At 38.2% G+C, this 17,805-nt stretch overlaps 1 protein-coding gene across 6 annotated transcripts in view; it reads left to right on the forward strand.

The window, feature by feature from the left end:
- Window positions 1-17,211, forward strand: part of slc38a3b (solute carrier family 38 member 3b) — a 45,375-nt gene extending 28,164 nt beyond the window's left edge. For all 6 annotated transcript variants that reach the window (XM_037535061.1, XM_017683425.2, XM_017683426.2 and 3 more), the window contains 9 exons: window positions 5,579-5,661; window positions 6,960-7,018; window positions 8,354-8,530; window positions 8,824-8,903; window positions 9,860-9,960; window positions 10,774-10,898; window positions 11,017-11,161; window positions 13,991-14,094; window positions 16,187-17,211. In XM_037535061.1, the coding sequence (XP_037390958.1) occupies window positions 5,579-5,661; window positions 6,960-7,018; window positions 8,354-8,530; window positions 8,824-8,903; window positions 9,860-9,960; window positions 10,774-10,898; window positions 11,017-11,161; window positions 13,991-14,094; window positions 16,187-16,291 (979 nt within the window). In that variant the 3' untranslated portion in view covers window positions 16,292-17,211. The remainder of the gene's footprint in view (window positions 1-5,578; window positions 5,662-6,959; window positions 7,019-8,353; window positions 8,531-8,823; window positions 8,904-9,859; window positions 9,961-10,773; window positions 10,899-11,016; window positions 11,162-13,990; window positions 14,095-16,186) is intronic.
- The last annotated feature ends 594 nt before the right edge of the window (window positions 17,212-17,805 follow it).

Here is a 17,805-nt window from a genome sequence, read left to right on the forward strand (position 1 = left end):
ACACATTAACGCTGCTGCACAATTATTTGAATTTAACATATTCTGAAATAAAAAACATAAAATGTTGCCTGTGCAACTTGTTTTTACCTAGAAAATCAACCAAAATATAATTTTCCTGGGGGTATTCACACTTTTGCACATGGTTGCGTACACCTAATAAGTATTCTGGAAACATTTATAGTAAAAAGATTTTTTTTCTTCAGGGTAAATTTTAAGAAATATTTGTCCATTTGTTTTGAAAATTCACAGGCAGTGATACTGTGTGAACAGAAAGGATGAAGCATACATAAAAATCAGAACTACATAAAAATCGGAACTACATAAAATAAAAATCGGAACTACATAAAAATCAGAACTACATAAAATAAAAATTGGAACTACATAAAAATCTGAACTACATAAAAATCTGAACTACATAAAATAAAAATCGGAACTACATAAAAATCAGAACTACATAAAATAAAAATTGGAACTACATAAAAATCTGAACTACATAAAAATCTGAACTACATAAAATAAAAATCGGAACTACATAAAAATCTGTTTGGTTTTCTGATCTTGTACCCTGTGGTCCTCTAGAGTTCCAGGCTTTAATATTCAGAGGAATCAGAGCTGCTGTTTTCACAGGTCCGAGCTGTCTGTCTGTTTCTGATAACTGTGAGCTCGTTCATTGTTAGAGTGAGTGTAAAACCTGCAGGTCAGTATTTGTTGTGGTCAGGTGTTTCTTCACTGTCAGCTGTTCAACAGTGCAAATACCTTAGCTGTCATGGCCACCACTCGAAGATCGCAAAGCATCTGAAGGAGGTGGGGTAGCAGCATGTAATAGTGATTGGCTAGCTAGTCGTAGGTCAGCACCTGATTGGCTCCTGCCATCACTTTCCCACCACATGTCTGACCTGCTGGTAAAGACAGTTGTTGGAAGTAAGGCCGTCTTCATGACGATGTGATTTTGACTACAACCAGTCACTCTGAGTGTTCATAGATAGATAGATAGATAGATAGATAGATAGATAGATAGATAGATAGATAGATAGATAGATAGATAGATTCAACTTTATTGTCATTACTCAGTACAAGTACATGGCAACGAAATGCAGTTAGCATCTACCAGAAGTGCAAATAGTAGCAAATAGTGCAAAAAGAGAGTGTGCAAGTGTGCAATAAATAGGCATAGTGCAACATTACAGTATATAGAATAAATTACTTATAGATATGCAAAAAAATAGATTATAGATGTGTAGATATATACATGAACATGTTGGAGATGTACACTGTATTGAATAACTGTTGCGATGTGTTATTTACATGGCAGTAGAATGTTAAATTTGTGCGATGGTAATAATAATGAATAAAACAACAGCTCTGATTGGTGAGTGTAGTATGAAAGGCAGTGTTCATAGTCCGCTGTGTGCAGTATGAGTGGTAGTGTTATCAGCGAGGTGTGGAGTTCAGCAGAGTGATTGTGGAGGGAAAGAAGCTGGACCTGAGCCGACTGGTTCTGGCCCGGATGCTCTTGTATCTCCTCCCGGATGGAAGTAGGTTGAACAGTTTGTGGTTGGGGTGGGAGGGGTCCTTAATGATGCTGTGTGCTCTGCGCACACAGCGCTGGTGGTGAATGTCTTTGATGGCAGGGAGCTGCATGCCTGTGATGCGCTGAGCAGTCCTTACTACCCTCTGCAGGGATTTCCTTTCCGCCACAGTGGAGCTACTGTACCACATGGTCACATGGTTGGTCAGTATGCTCTCGATGGTGCATCTGTAAAAATTAGTGAGGATCTGAGGAGACAGCCGGTCTTGTTTTAGTCATAATGCTGCCTCCACCCCTGAGCTAAAAACAGACACCTGGCGGGAACATCAGTCACCTGCCTTCTCTGTGTTCTCTGTTTAGAGCCACGTGTATGATCTTCTTAACCATGTATACTAGCTCAGAAACTTGGCTAATTGCCAGTATATTAAAATTTGGGCTAGATTTTTACCCAAAATATACAGGGTGATTCAGAAAGACTGATCTGATTTCAAAATGATTGATTTCATGTGTAAATCATTACAGAACAATGCAGTGAACTGTAAATGGTTTAAGTGAGTATAACGTTTGTTATGTAATAAGGTCTCAGTCTGAACCTCCTCCAGCTGTACGGACGACATCAACACCACAGTCAGACTCATCCCAGACTGGACTGAGCGTGTCGGGCGTCGCTGCTCTCACGGCTCTTTCAGTGGGATTAGTTAAGACGGATTCACTCTTATTGAAGCGGAGAACGGCGAACACTTCGCACCCCGCAGAGTGAAGGGAGCCGCCTGCCAGTGACCGTCAGAAACTCTATGATCCCCTCTTTCGTTTGGTATGTGATTGGTTCCTAGGTGCCTCACTGTTATTAAAAATATGCTGCTTTGAAATTGGATGAATCTTTTTGAATCACCCAGTATATCTTTTCTCTGTTAGCAGTACATGTACGTGGAGAAGAGCACCAAACGAACTGGTATTTGACCGTTGTTGGATGTTTAGAACGTACTGTGCTTAGTTAGGATCCCTGTGTTGATTATGCAAATGGTGGGCTCAAGATATAGGAAACGCAGCAGTAAGTTTTCCAAAGAGAACACAGGTGTTCTTATGTGACTCAGCAATGTGTATACAGTTTGATTTGAAATAACAAATCTTGGAATCTCCTTCCTGTAACAAGTCGGATTTCCAATGACAATGTGTTGATCCTTTATACACTACACACAAACCTTTGTACACTAAAAAGATGTTCTTCAAGGGTTCTTTAGTAAAGGCAATGGTTCTATTTAGAACCATGAGTTACTTCATGCTTAAATGGATCTTTGCTTGGTGAAAGTGTTCTTCAGGTTGATGGAGAATGTGCTGTTGTATATGGTTCTGTACTTTTTGAAAATGGTTCTATAGCACCATCTGTTTATATGGCGTTTATAGTGTGTGACATTAGAAGAATCCTTTTTGGTGTTATACATATTTAAAAAAAGATGGTTCTTCAAGGGTTCCTCAGAAAATGGTTCTATATAGAACAATGAAGTCTCAAGGACCGCTTTGCACGATTAAAGGGTTCTTTGTATCATGAAAGGGTTCTTCAGATTGATGGAGAATGTGTTGTAGATGTACAACCTTTTTGAAAACGGTTCTGTATAGCAAAAAAATGTTTTTTTTCTGCTGTTTCACATTGTAACAACAGCAGAACCTTTTTTGGTGCTAAATAGAACCTGTTTCAACAGCACATTCCCCATCAATCTGAAAAACCCTTTTGCTATGCAAAGAACCATTACGCTTGGAAAAGGTTCTGTATAGAACTTATGGTTTGCTATAAAATTTTTATTTATTTATTTATTTTTTTTACTAAAGAACCATTAAGAATTTATACATTCTTAAATTTATTGTTCTTTAAAGGTTCTCTAGTAAAGAAAATTGTTCTATATAGAACCATGAACATTCAGAAAACCCTTTACACGATTAAAGGGTTCTTTGCATCAAGAAAAGCGTTCTTCAGATTGATGTTTTTCATAGAATGTTCTATAAAGAACCCTATACAGCACATTCTCCATCAATCGGAAGATCCATTTAACAATGCAAAGAACCTGCTAATTGTGCAAAAGTGTTTTCTGAATGTTCATGGTTCTATATAGAGCCATGTTCTTTACTAGAGAACCTTTAAAGAACAATAATAACTGAAGAGTCAGTACCATTCAAAAGTTTGGAGCCACTGTCAATAACATAAACCCACTTTGTTGCAGGGAAACATTTTAAAATAATTCTGTTATGATGCTGCTACTCTACAAGTAACTTCTAGGAAGCTGTATAAGCTGAAGAAATGTAAGTATGCAGAACGATGAGCAGGGCTCTAGATGACTCCAAAATGAGAACCATGTATAACGTTAAGAATGGAGTATGACATTCACAACATCCACAGTGTCTTGTTTTTTAAATAGTGGTGATCAAACTTTTAGGGAGATAACATATCAAATGCTTTACTGTAAATAGATCATTGCAATAAATTATTAATAATTTAATAATGTTTTAATGTTCTAAAAAAATAAAGTATTGAATCAAGCATTTTAAAATACCTTCTAGTGTCTATTTCATAGTATTTAAAATTTGTACAATGTTATTGTATAAAATATCAGAAACAATCAATGATATGTGATGTCAATTTTCCATAATGGTAGTATTTAGTTAACCTCTTATGGGTAGATGTTTGTACATTATGGGTATATTTGTACATCTGAATTTACATGATCAAATCATGAGGCAAATTATTCAGTAACTTCATGAAATAAATGTCAATTTTTATTTTATTTATTTGTATGTTTTTGTAAAACCTCCCCTCACAATGTGTTTTATGATCTCCACATTTCACTATATGCTCACAATTCACTGCTGAAAGCCAAAAATCTGCGCCGCTCTTTGTGTTGTTTTCTAAAAGTGATGTTTCCAGAGCAGATCACTGAAGAGACGCCGTCTGTTTATAGTTTAGAGCCCAGATTTGGGGAAAAACGGGTCGACTTTCAGTAGAAAATCAAACTGAGTTCAGCTTCTTTTATTATAAGGGTTTAAAATGACGTCACCGTCTATTAGACTGGAGAGAAGAGCTACAGCCTCACACGACGCCCAGCTTCTGAATGGAGCTTATGGAGTATGAACGTTATGGAGAACAGGACGGAGTGGAAAAGGTTAAAATGCAAACAGTTTTGAAGGAGCAATTTATGTCACAACAAAGGCACTGCATATTATGACTGTAAGGCAGCTATAGGTACCATTTTACCATAAGACCACCCTTATGAAGGGTTTCTGAATTATTTATTTATAAATAAAAAGACCTGTGGCTTGGCAAATCGTAAGCTCTACATTCATCTAGTGTTGAAGCTCAGCTCTTCCTGGTTACTTATCTTACTTTCTTTTCTCCATCAGTCTGCATGAATAGATATTCATATAAAACAGTCACAGTTGCTCTTTTTATTTATACTTATTAATTGTGTTAATGATGAATTAATAACCATTGATAAACTAATTTTAAACCATCAGTGAACCCTTTAAAATGATCGACTTATTATAAAGTGCTACCCAGCTAGGATATGTATGTATATATGGGTGACCAGATATAGCTAGCAGGGTCTTAGCACTGCTATAATCAGTCACACAGAAGCATAATGAGGCCCAAACAGATACTGTAAGTAGAGCTCTCTCCTAAAAGATCTGCTCCTAACATAGGGTGCCGCTTTCTATATGGTGGGGACCCTAAGGACCTATGTGGGCATGCAGCCAGATTTTGGTCAGTAGAAGGCCAAATTAGGCCCCCTGGCTTCAGTAACGATGTTAAACTGCCATCATCAGAATTACATAAGCTAGACGGACTCGAGCAGAGTGGATCAGATGAAGACGCAGCATTGGGCTATGTGCTTGACTCTGTTAACTAAGTGAATGATGGCGTTTCCATCATCTCCACAAGCATGGATGATGCTCATGTTGCTGTGACAGAAAAAGAAAGGCATGAGCTGACAAAAACGGTCTAAAATAGACATGGAACATTACAAAGAATTGTAAGAACATCTCTGTCTGCCTCTCCTTTAGAGAATGGTATTTGAATGGCAACTATTTGGTGGTTCTGGTTACCGTCTCCGTGATTCTGCCGCTGGCCTTAATGAAGCAGCTGGGTAAGTGAAGTTACTCAAGAGATCATATTAACTGGATCGACCTTTATTCAGAACTAATAACATAGCGTGATTAAGCAAAGTGTTTATTTAATCATTTCTAATTAAAATGACAGGCCTATAATTAGATAACTCAATTAGTAGTAAATTCAAATTACTGTTAATGTTTCGTTGATTTTTATGTGAAAATAAGTTAACACGTTGAATGCAGCATTGTTCTGCAAATTTTAGGCACCGTTCCTGTTTATTTGCTGGGTTTAACACATTAGAAATAAATAAAACATAAACTGAGGCCTGTGTGAAAGCTATGGCACATTTTATAGTTTGTTTTGTACTTTTTTCAATATGTAATCTGACCAAGTTGCCCAAACGTTTGCATGTGACTGTAAAACAAGAATGTTTTAATATACTTTTGTCCAGGTGAATAAAATATGATGAATAAAATATTAATATATCGCTGTTGTCAGAAAAAAAACTTGTCTCCATTTTTTTATGTTTTTCTGCTTTTGACATAATTTGAAAATACCTGTTGCCCTTTACGTTGCTTGTAAATGTCAAGATGAGTAGACCATAAAAGACCAAAAATTACTTGGAAAAATTCTGGTTCCATTGACTTACATTAAATGTAAAGTATGTTTTTTTCCTTCTCCTGTAAAGTTGCCATTTATTGCGCTGTGCAGGGGGTCCGTCTCTTATCACCAGTCTGACGTGGCAATACATAATATTTGATATATGTGTGTGTGTGTGTGTGTGTGTGTAAATTATATAAACAGCTGTCCCTTATAATGTGTGAACATTTCATAATTAGTAGAAAATGTCCAAAATTACTTTAAAAAAACTTTATTTTTCTTCTATTATAAGCTAAACATATACTAAAGTTACTGTGTTGGAGATGTTTAAGGTTTTATTACAGGAGCAATGATATGCTTGCTATTTATATTAGCTGTAACTTCTTATGGTCATTTTCCTCTTTGCTGGTAAGGCTTTAATTTTTATTAATTTCATTTTTATATAATGCACAATACATTATATAATCAGTGTGAGTATATTATTGTATATCCATCGAGGCTTGGCAGGCCTGTTTTGTTTACACACTCATGAATGATATATATTTTAATATTTGCTCGTAAAAGCCATCGACTCTCGCCGCGGGTGATTAGTGGTGAAATTGTTTGCCGTGTGGAATCTGGCTTTGTTCCCATAGTTGATCTTTTCTTAGAATGGAACGTAACAGCTATGAGCTTTCTGCTCTGCCTATCAGCTACGACACGCTGACATGCCGCCCCTTCTGTATCCCGCAGGTTACCTTGGTTACACCAGTGGCTTCTCTCTCAGTTGCATGGTCTTCTTCCTCAGTGCGGTATGTAGATGATCCGTCGTCTCCGTCTTGTTGTCTGTCTCATGTCGCACGTCTGATGTGATGTAAATAATAATGAGTCGGTGTTAATGGAAAATGGAAGTAATATGTTGTTAATGTGAGCAGTGCCGATGTTCTGCATACCCGACTCCAGCAGCACTGAGTGAGTGTGACAGGAAACCCGCTGGCAGGAAGAAACACGTTTGCAGCTTCATGGATTGTTTAGCCGCCTCTATAGGTTGTTGACAGAATGTGAAGTGTGTGCCACCAAATAATATACAGTATTGTACAAAAAGGGCGACTAAGCAAATGAAACATTCATCTGGACAATAACTGTGTTTTTGCTGTTAAAAAAGAAAACATTAGAACAAATGCATGTAGTAAAAAGTAAAAAAAAAATCTTGTTTCCCAAAAGTAAAAGCTATTGGTTAGAAGAACACACATTTTGTGACTTCTGCTGGACTTGATTTATCATATGGATTTGTTCAGTTCTTTCAGCGGTACCTGTGTAATTTAATGAATGAGGCATTAGTTAAACCAGGTGTTGGATGATGACTACAGATATTACTGGGCTTCTTCTAGGACAGCCTTGGAAATAATTTAACAGACGTGTTGACATACACAAAATCAATACTTCTGTTATTAATGTCATTTGTTTTAATTTTATATTGGTATTTTTCTGAGCAAAAAAGCCAGGATAAATGGCTTTGGAAATAGTATTTTCTCAGGTGCTTAAGAGTTTTACACAGTGCTGTTTATTTTATTTTAACTCAATTTGAGCTGCTATATGTATAAAAGCGGTCTATAAAAAGTATTTTTATTCCTATGTAATGTGGGCCCTAGCAGCCCAATATAATGAGTATATAGTTGTTCAGGTCTTGCAATAGGAGACTCAATACTCATTTGTATTGATAAAAGTTGCATTGTGGAGATTACTTATTTATGCATCCATGTTAAAAGAACATATCGCTGTTTTGGGGAGAAAACCTTGTATCTCCAAAATGGTAACTTTACAGGAGAAGGAAAAAACATACTTTAGTTTTAATGTAAGTCAATGGAACCAGAATTTTTTCCAAGTCATTTTGGGCCGTTTCTTTTGGTCCATTCATCATGAACTTTACACACAATGTAACGGGTAACAGGCGTTAAAAAAAAAAGTACGTCAAAAACTGAAAAAAGTAAAAATGGAGATACAAGGTTTTCTTCCGACAGCAGCGATATGTAAAACATTTTAATTTGGACCACATTTATATACTCGGCAGTCAGTTCAGCCAGTGGGAAAATCTGCTATAATTTTTTATATTGCTGTCTAAACAGAGCACCTTTATCTCCCCTCAGGTCATCTATAAAAAGTTCCAGATCTCCTGTCCATTTGAAGAGTTCTCTCACAATAGCACGGCAATAAACCTGCACTCGAATGTCTCAGCATTTACTGACCACGCCCACAGTTATGACAATGGACACGTGGTGGACGAAGACCACTGCTCTCCTCGTATGTTCACCATCAACTCTCAGGTACTCTGCGCTGATATAGTTTAAATATTACTTGCCTTGCAGTATGGATGCTCAGTCCGGGTCCTGGAGATCCACCACCCTGGAGAGTTCAGATCCTGCACACCTGGCTCTGATATTCAGATGCTCCTGAAGCCCTTATTTGCTGGATCAGGTGTGTTTGATTAGAGGTGGAACTAAGCCGTGCAGGGTGGTAGATCTCCAGGGCCAGGATTGAGCACCCCTGCACTACAGGATGGCATGAAGAGAACAAAGAAAATATGCTGTGTTTCATGTTTACGTTTTTTGCTCCACAGACGGCGTACACCATCCCCATTCTGGCCTTTGCCTTTGTCTGTCACCCTGAAGTTCTCCCCATCTACACTGAGCTGCGCAAGTGAGTCTGAGACATGCACTCTCTCTTAACAGCCCACTCTATCGTGTACTGAGTTGCCAGTTTATTAAGCACACCTGCTAAATTCTTGAATTTATTGGACATTCTATAAAGTTCAGCTACCATATAGGTGCACTGTGGGCATCGCTGGGATAAGGTGTTACAGTGTAAAAACCCCAGCAATGCTGCAATGCCTGATACCAAAGATACCAGTGCTGCAGATCACACCATGCTGATGGCATTGCTGTGCTGAGAGTGGCCAACCACTCAAATTATATCAAGGTATTATAGATTATTATAGGTATAAGTATTTTAAGATGTTTTATACAATATCTCAACTTTGACAACATTAAGAAGATATTTAGTGATAGATAATATACTACAATTATATCTTAATAATAATGTATATATTGATATAATTTATTAATGCTTAATAATTATAATAAGTATAAAATTGATTGTAATAATATGCATAATATGTATTAGTTAATAATTCTTTGTTGAATATATCATTTAAATGCAAATAATTTTTTTCAGTTGCATTATATTTTTTATTATTATTTCAGTTGTGTGTAGTTTTAACAGGTTACAGATATAACTAAACACATACATTAACTGAAAGAACAGCACTGATTTCTGTGTTTTGCACTGTACTTTGCTTTAGCTGTCATTCTGGACACAACTAACACATTTTTATAAGTAGTCTGTGAAGTTGTAAAACATCACATTTTCATAATCAAATAATTTTACCCACTCACATGCAAATGTTTGCCAGCTGTGGTCAAATTACGTTTTAATGTTGAAACCCAGCAAAACATGTAATTTGACTGTAAGTATTGAAACTGGTGTGTATTAATCTGCATGTATCGCTCACATTTTATGTTATTATTGTTGAAAACAGTGATTTTAAACCTTTGCGATATGGGTGTGTAAATTTAAGTCCATCTCTCTGATTGCAGCCCCTCTCAAAAGAAGATGCAGCAGGTCTCCAACATCTCCATTTTGATTATGTACACCATGTACTTCCTCGCTGCCCTCTTTGGGTATCTGACATTCAAAGGTGAGATGTGTTTGACATTTGACTTTCTCTGACCTGAGGGCAGTGTGCAAAATAATTCCTGGTATTTGGGGGTTTCCATGTTGACTGGCTACTCCTCCTCTCTCGTCTTCAGTTTGAGAAATAAGTAACAATTCCCCTTTTCTCCAATCTCTTGGAAAATTGGGTAACTTTCCAGATTTACAGACATGCTGTGGTGTATTATTAGGCTTTTTATAGGTATCCCTGGCATAGTCACATTTGCAAGGCTATGAAGGACAAACTGGGTTAACCAGTTTGCTACAGCGCCGCCCTGAGGCAGACCAGTGCCACAGCTCTGCCAAAGACAAGCTTGCTGATTGTGGGTGGAGCAGCTGAGCAATGACCTTTTCCCCTAAATTTGTGTTTGAGCATCTGTTTTTCCATAACAAATAGCATAAAGTCATTTTCAGGGACCCCCATATTTTGATTTTGAGACATTCAAGAGGTCCAAGAGGTTGTTTAGGGGGTTCTGGACCTCCCCAGGCCCCCCTGTATTTTGCACCTTGCAGGACAGCCTTCTTCACAAATGTATATATTTACAATTTTCACTGTTTTAAGAGGCAGAATACATGCAAATGAGGATGTGAGGCATCTGTCATTAGGAAAAATCACGCTAGTCTAACACATTCATTCATTATAATCCACATTAGCAGTTTTAGGTGGAGGATTTAAGATTTCTTTTTATCATCTAATAACCATTTTGAGGCTTTTAGAAAGTTCCCATCAGAGGTCAGTTCACTGATTGACATAATTACTTGGTGCAGATGAAAGAATGTAATTGTTTTCTCATTATAGAAAATGTGGAGGCTGAACTGCTGCACACCTACAGCCGCATTGACCCTTATGACACCCTAATCCTCTGCGTGCGATTGGCTGTGCTCACAGCGGTCACACTGACTGTGCCAATCGTCCTTTTCCCGGTGAGTTCAAAGGTTATAGCTCAATCCCACACAACAGACTTCTGCTGCTTAACACTCATACATGTCACGTAGCCCTTTACTAAAGGAGATAAGAAACATTTTTTGTTGTTATGCTCAGGTGCGCAGGGCCATCCAGCAGATGATCTTTCCCAATAAGACCTTCCACTGGCTCCGTCATATCGCCATTGCTGTCGTCCTCCTCATTTTCATCAACATGCTTGTTATCTTCGCCCCAAACATCTTGGGCATCTTTGGCATCATTGGTGAGTCTGTCTGACAACACAGAAATGGAGAGAACAGGTGTAACATTTCAAGACCAGAGCAGGGGATCTGAACCTTTCTACCTTTCTTCTAAGGCCCACCTGTTTATCGTTACAAAGCATGAAAGGCCAGGTGAACAGGAAAACATGACTCAAAGACTTAAAATGTTCATTATTTCGACATTTTTAAAAACTTCTTGGTTTGGGTGTCTAAGCCTTCCAAATGTGACATGAGTGAGTTAATTGGTGAATATAAAATAACATATTAGGAGAAAGTGAACTTGTTAGATATCAGAAATCTGCAATTTAAGCAAATTAAGTTGAATGAACACTTCGGACAACTGAAATGTCGAGGGGAGTATATATTTGGTTTTAGAGGCAAGGGGCCAAAAAGCTGCCTTTGTGTGCCGTTGTTGCAGCTTGTCACTGTTATTAATAACAAAATGCTATCGCTGGCTCACTACTGACCACTGCCTCCCCCCTCAGTATTGCCCCGAGGACCACCAAAGGGTGATTCGCAGCCCACCAGGGGTCCATGTTACAGCGGTTCGAACATGTATTTTATCACTTTTCTTATATAACATGCCAAAAATCCTTTTTGTGCCTGCCTGACTTAGAACAACTAGACCTTCAGTTGGGCCTGAAATTTTGGTCCAAACCGAGGTACAGCCTGAGAATTTTTTTTTGACCTGCATTTGAATCCAAAACTGATCTGAGTACAACAAAATTCTGTCCAAAAGTGTTCCATATCAGCCCATTATCACCCAGTGCCATCAAACCTGACAGGATAATGATGAGCAATATTAATAGCTATCATTAGATCACAGACAGATAAAAAAATATGATGAAATTATATAATAAATGAATCAGTTGTCCAAAATTAAGTTGAAAATCCATTTGAGTGAATTTGTTCATCAAGCCAAATTCTTCTGAACATCGCAGTGTTTTTTAGTCTGATAAAAGTCCTTAATTTTATTTCCCACACATTTATTTACTGACAAGTGTGGGCCTCGTTGAACGCTTAAGGTAATGACCACAGCAGAGCGAAATCCAGGGTGTGAGGTGGAGCGAAGAGGCAGATGCACCTGCTGAGATAAGTGACTTTTATCATGGGCAAATCCAGGGACATGGTGAAAACGGTCCAGGGTCAAAGAGCCAACATGGATAGAACAATAGACATGATAAATGACACAAAACCTCAAACAAAGAACCCAACATGAGAAAACAACGGATACAACCAACAACACGTCAAACGAACAGCACGACCGAACAAAGACCAGTAAAGACAAGCGCAAACACAGGGCTTATGAAACAGGGATAACAAGGCACAGGTGAAAACAATCGGGCGGAGTCAACAAACAAGGGGGCTCAACCAAAACAAACACACATGGACTAAACCGAAACACGAACACAAGGACAGGACTGGGAGGGGCCAATCGTGACACAGGGGGAGATCTGTTGAAACCGAGCAGAACATTTGAACTCAGCTTGAGCCTGACATGCTAGGGAATTACTTTTGAAATCCTGAGAACCCACGTAGCGCACAGGTTTTATGTAAATTTGAGGTTTTTTCTTTAAACTTTTACATGATGTGGAAAGTACCTTTTTTTACTTTATTCATGTTATTCGCAAAATTATTCTTCAAAGAATCATCTATATAAAAGTTCTTTAGGCAGCCAAAAATGGGATCATGACTTTGCTCTAAAACACACTTTTTCTCCCCTTTACTTTTGAATACTGGTCAGTCAAAGAACATACAGGATTCAGCAGTTCCTGGGTCATTCAGGATACAGTAAATAAATGTTTTTAGTGGCAAATATACCAAAACAGAGCTAAATGTCTCAGTCTTAGTTTTATCATTTATATGCCTGATTTGTGCTGCATTATTTCGCTGCTGTCAGAAGAAAAAAAAAATTCAGTTTTTACATTATTTGAAACTGCATGTTGCCCTTTATATTGTGTGTAAATGTCATGGACCAAAAAAAAATGGCCCAAAATGACTTGGAAAGACGTCTGGTTCCATTGACTTGCATTAAAAGTAAAGGTTTTTTCTTCTCCTGTAAAGTTTCCACTTTAGAGATACAAGGTTTTCTTCCGACAACAGTGACATGCTAGTTAAACTTCACTCATTGTTTGAACTTGTTCTATAGACAGCGAAGTGGCTGTTGTCTCCGGCCTTGAGGAGTGCTTTGAATGTAACCACTCCTTGTTTTGAAATAGATAAAACGGATGCTAAGTCAATATTTCCCTGCAGTCGCTCAAAAATGAGCTGTGTCTGGGTACAAAATGTTGTATTTGGGGATTTGCTCATCCTCTGCCAATCCTGTGACATTTTCCTGAACGTGTACACCACAGCAAGATGTTGTACAGGGGGGGTATCATCAAATACAAATGAGTGTAAACCATGAGCCAGTTTTAACCCAGAAACTGCAGGTTTACAATCGGTGGACTATTCTCAGTCCGGCAGTGAGACTGAGACTGATCCACCAGACCAGCACAACACACTAACACACCACCACGTCAGTGTTACTGCAGTGCTGAAAATGATCCAAATAGCACCAGCTCTGTGAGGGTCCATGGGGGTCCTGACCACTGAAGAACAGGGTAACAGAGTATCAGAGAAACAGATGGACTACAGTCTGTAACTGTAGAACTACAGAGTGGAACCTGTATAGAAGACAAATGCTGATCTGTGTGTTTGTGGTAATATGAGTACGTTATGGAAGAGTTGATTAGTTGATGTTGGTAACAGGGCTGTCTGGATACTTTTGGATGTACAGTTTATGCATCGTTTGAGATGAGATAATCGCCTGTCCTTCTCTTTTCCTCAAGGTGCGACATCTGCCCCCTGCCTCATCTTCATCTTTCCTGCTGTCTTTTACATACGCATCGTCCCCAAAGACGAAGAGCCCATGCGCTCTACCCCCAAATTAGTGGTGAGTTATTCTTCTCTGAACAGCTCTAAGAGAAGCTGCTTTGAAAAGGTTTATGATTTACAATTTCCCATGAACCCTCTGCATTTGCCTTTAGTTACATTGGGTCCACTTTCTAGATTTCAAGTAATGTCAACAATCACTGGCAAACTTAAATGAGCTGTTAGGTAAGTCTGAGTCTAAAGGGGCATTTAATATGGTACTATCTTATTTTTCATGGTATTTTATTGTGTAGTGCAGCACTGCATCCGTCAGCCTCATCGGTTTGACAGAATTCATGATTTTATATCATTTTCATGTCTTTGTCCATCAGTGTTATCTCACTGCTATACCCAGCTTTCACTGTAGAAAAGTATGTGACCAACTCCTCCACGATAAAGAACTGCCCTGATGTAGAGGCCGATAAATACAGACACCGTATTTGGCTTCCTAGCAGTTACATGACACTTTTTAAGAAGTGGTTCTTTGAGCAATACCATAGAAAAAACTTTTTAGAGTATCAAAGAACCATTTTTGAAAATAAGGTGTAAAAGTGAAGTGAAAGTTTCTTTAAGGAAACAAAAATTTAAAAAACAAAAATGGTTCTTTGATGGAATCATGAAAAAAAACTTTCTGCTGCCTTCATTTTTAACCCTTGTGTGGTGTTCAGGTCTGTGGGACCCATTTTCAGTGTTTACCGAAAGAAAAAATGATGCAGTTTATTATTTCAGCCTCAGATTTCTTGGTCTTTGCTTTTTTTTTTCCTTTGCCCCCCCCCATTTATGTTACACATGAGGTATTGGGCTGAACCTGCAGGGAATAAAAATGCAGAGTGATCTTCACTCTGTTCTCCTCCTACATGGCCTGCTGTTAGTGTGTATGTGTGTGTGTGTGTGTGTGTTTGTGGGTGGGTGGACGGGTGGGTGGACAATGTGGACAGGCTGCTGACTGGCTATAGCTGCTACAGGAGAACCCTACGCTGGCCACTTATGATATTTTGAACATGTTATTTTTACATAAATTGTTCTGACTGTATTGACATAAACAATAATGCGGTGGGTCGACCAGACCACTGAGTAACAAACACATCAGCACCACTCAAGGGTTAAGAGTGCAGCTGTCTGGCTTCTTTCTGCTTCAACAGCTAGCAGGGGGAAGCATTTCAGACAGCTCACTCTCTCGTATCCGCCCTAAAGTGTATGACGTTTGCAAAAATTCCTCCCACTCTCAAGACACATCGTCAGCAGGGGGTTTTTGTACCTTTAAACCAGAACATCCTCCTCTGGAATCTACTGCAACACCACTTTAGGATGCAAATGCACATGTTTACAGCCGATGTAACTTGGTCAAGTGTTTATGGTTACATTTTTACCCCTTTAGAGCCAGAATTAAACATGGTGAGGCAGCATTGAGCCATCATGCTGCGTCAATAAACTTCCTGAAGCTGTGAGCCCAGACTCCAAGCATCTTTAAAAATAGACTAAGAACGTATCTTTTAAATTGTGCCTTTCAAACAGATTAAGATTCTGTCAGCACTTTTATGGAATTAGTCCTGCTGAAGGTAAAGACTAAACAAGGAGAAGCAGCGTTTAGCTACTATGCTGCTTAAATGGAACCAGTTGACAGAGAGCCTTTAGAAGAGCCCGACACTGGACACTTTCAATCCAGTCTCGAAACGTTTCTTTTTGAGCCTCTTTCAGCGCAGTTTAAAACACTGTTGGCTCTACTGCATTTCTGTCCTGTAACGGCACTTTATTATCCTCATTTTTTAAATTAAGCTTTTAATTATCCTAATTTAATTTCTAATTTGATTTTTAATTTAGTGATTTTTCTTTTAAATCTGTTGTCTTAATCATGTTTTTAATTTCTGTTACTTTTTTTAAATTGGTGTTTTCTCATTCGTAAAGCACTTTGAATGACAGCAGCGAATGAAAGGTGCTATGTAAATAAATGAGCCTTGTCTTTAATGCAAAATATTCAGGCAAGTGGTACAGTCTGGTTTAAGATTTCGTTTGTGTTTTTGTGATCAATGTCACAGCAAAATATGACTGATATACAAACTGATTCTACCAGAGCCATACAGCTTGTGAATATCTCTCTCTCTCTCCCTCCTTAGGCTGCCTGTTTCGCTGGATTGGGTGTTTTGTTTATGATTATGAGTTTGAGCTTTATTATCATTGACTGGACAATGGGGAGCAGCAATGCTGCTGGCGGCCACTAGGGGGCAGTCTCTGATGTGCGCGTATGTGTTTGTAATGAGTGTACTCGGGAAGAGCTGATGATGTATTGAGAGTTGGGCAAATTTGTTTCTTAATTTTTTACTCTTTTCAGTGTGATGCGAAGAAATGTATCCCAACCCAGTCCTCAGGATGCACATTGGTATTCTGTTCTAGCTCACAGTACACCTGAACCAGGTTCTAAAACACTGGAACAAGAACTAAATGTAGACCAGCTTTACGAGGACTGGCTTGGGAACCTCTGGTGTAGGGGATGCACTTCCCCTCCAAGAATAAGAGTGTTAAGTGGTTCAAGTTAGCCAAGAAAGCAATTTTGATGGCTACTGCATCCTCACCTGTCATACAGAAAAGCTGTCTTCTGCTTCTCCATCTTCTCATCTTGCTTCCAGCTTCTTTGTGATCTACAGCCAGTTCTGGAGATAAAAACAGTCACATCCTTTCCAATTTTGTAATAGTGACGGCACATGCTTTGTAAAAATATCACGATTTCTATTTTTTTTTCTTGACACATTAGTAGGATATAGAAAAATACTGCTTAGTTTTATTTGTCAGAGACAAAAAAATCATTTGTAGTGCCATTCACTCTCATGGAATGTAGAAGGGCGTATGGACATGCGTGTGTATAGACACGTAGCAGTTGCTGTTGGAGAAACAGGTCTGTGGTGCACGTATAGTCTCAAGTAGGGGTGGGAAAATATGATGGTGTTTGTTATCGTTAGTACTGGGTGATAGGCTGGTTTAAAATTCACAACCATTACGCAAGTATGCCACAAACAAATGCAGATAATGTGACATACAAACAGCACAAACCACATTAACTAGGGACATTTCTAGAACCTTTAGAATGAGGTGGCAGGGTAAGACTTCAGATTTTATTTGGGTGACACACTGAGAGAGAAAAAAAGTTAAAATAGTGTTAAAATAAAACTTTTTCTCCTTACACAACTAAACCTGTCGTACAACTATTGCAGTAAGTAAAACTAAAAAAACTGTTGATGTAAAATATTTTTTGGTCATTCATGAGAAAATTTTGTATTTGAACCAAGTAAATTAAATCCATCACTTTTTGTGATTAACTTAAAAAAAACATTTCAAGCAGACAGTAAAAAAAATGATTGGTCAGAATGATAAACGATTCCTGCTCACTAATTTTTGATATCATCTTACTACTGCATAGCCAACTTCACAATATAGCTTAGGCCATATTCACACATAAAACACAAAAAGAAACAAAATAAGCCATAAAATCAGCTTAAAATGTAAAAACAATACTAGTTAAATACTAAATAAATACTAGTTAAACATTCTGTGCTCCAGACAGATTTCCCAGTTGGTCCACCAGGCTTTAGACTAATCAGAAGGCAGAATGCTGTCAAAGTCAGACTAATATACCATATACTTTCACAAATTGGATTTTTGTTGAGCAGAGTGACGGCTGTGACCGTTTATCTGTCTGGAAAAAGGAGTGTGTGTAGAACTTTCTCGCTGCTCCGCTCCG

This window comes from Pygocentrus nattereri, chromosome 26, assembly GCF_015220715.1.
Source record: "Pygocentrus nattereri isolate fPygNat1 chromosome 26, fPygNat1.pri, whole genome shotgun sequence".
NCBI classification, from domain to species: domain Eukaryota; kingdom Metazoa; phylum Chordata; class Actinopteri; order Characiformes; family Serrasalmidae; genus Pygocentrus; species Pygocentrus nattereri.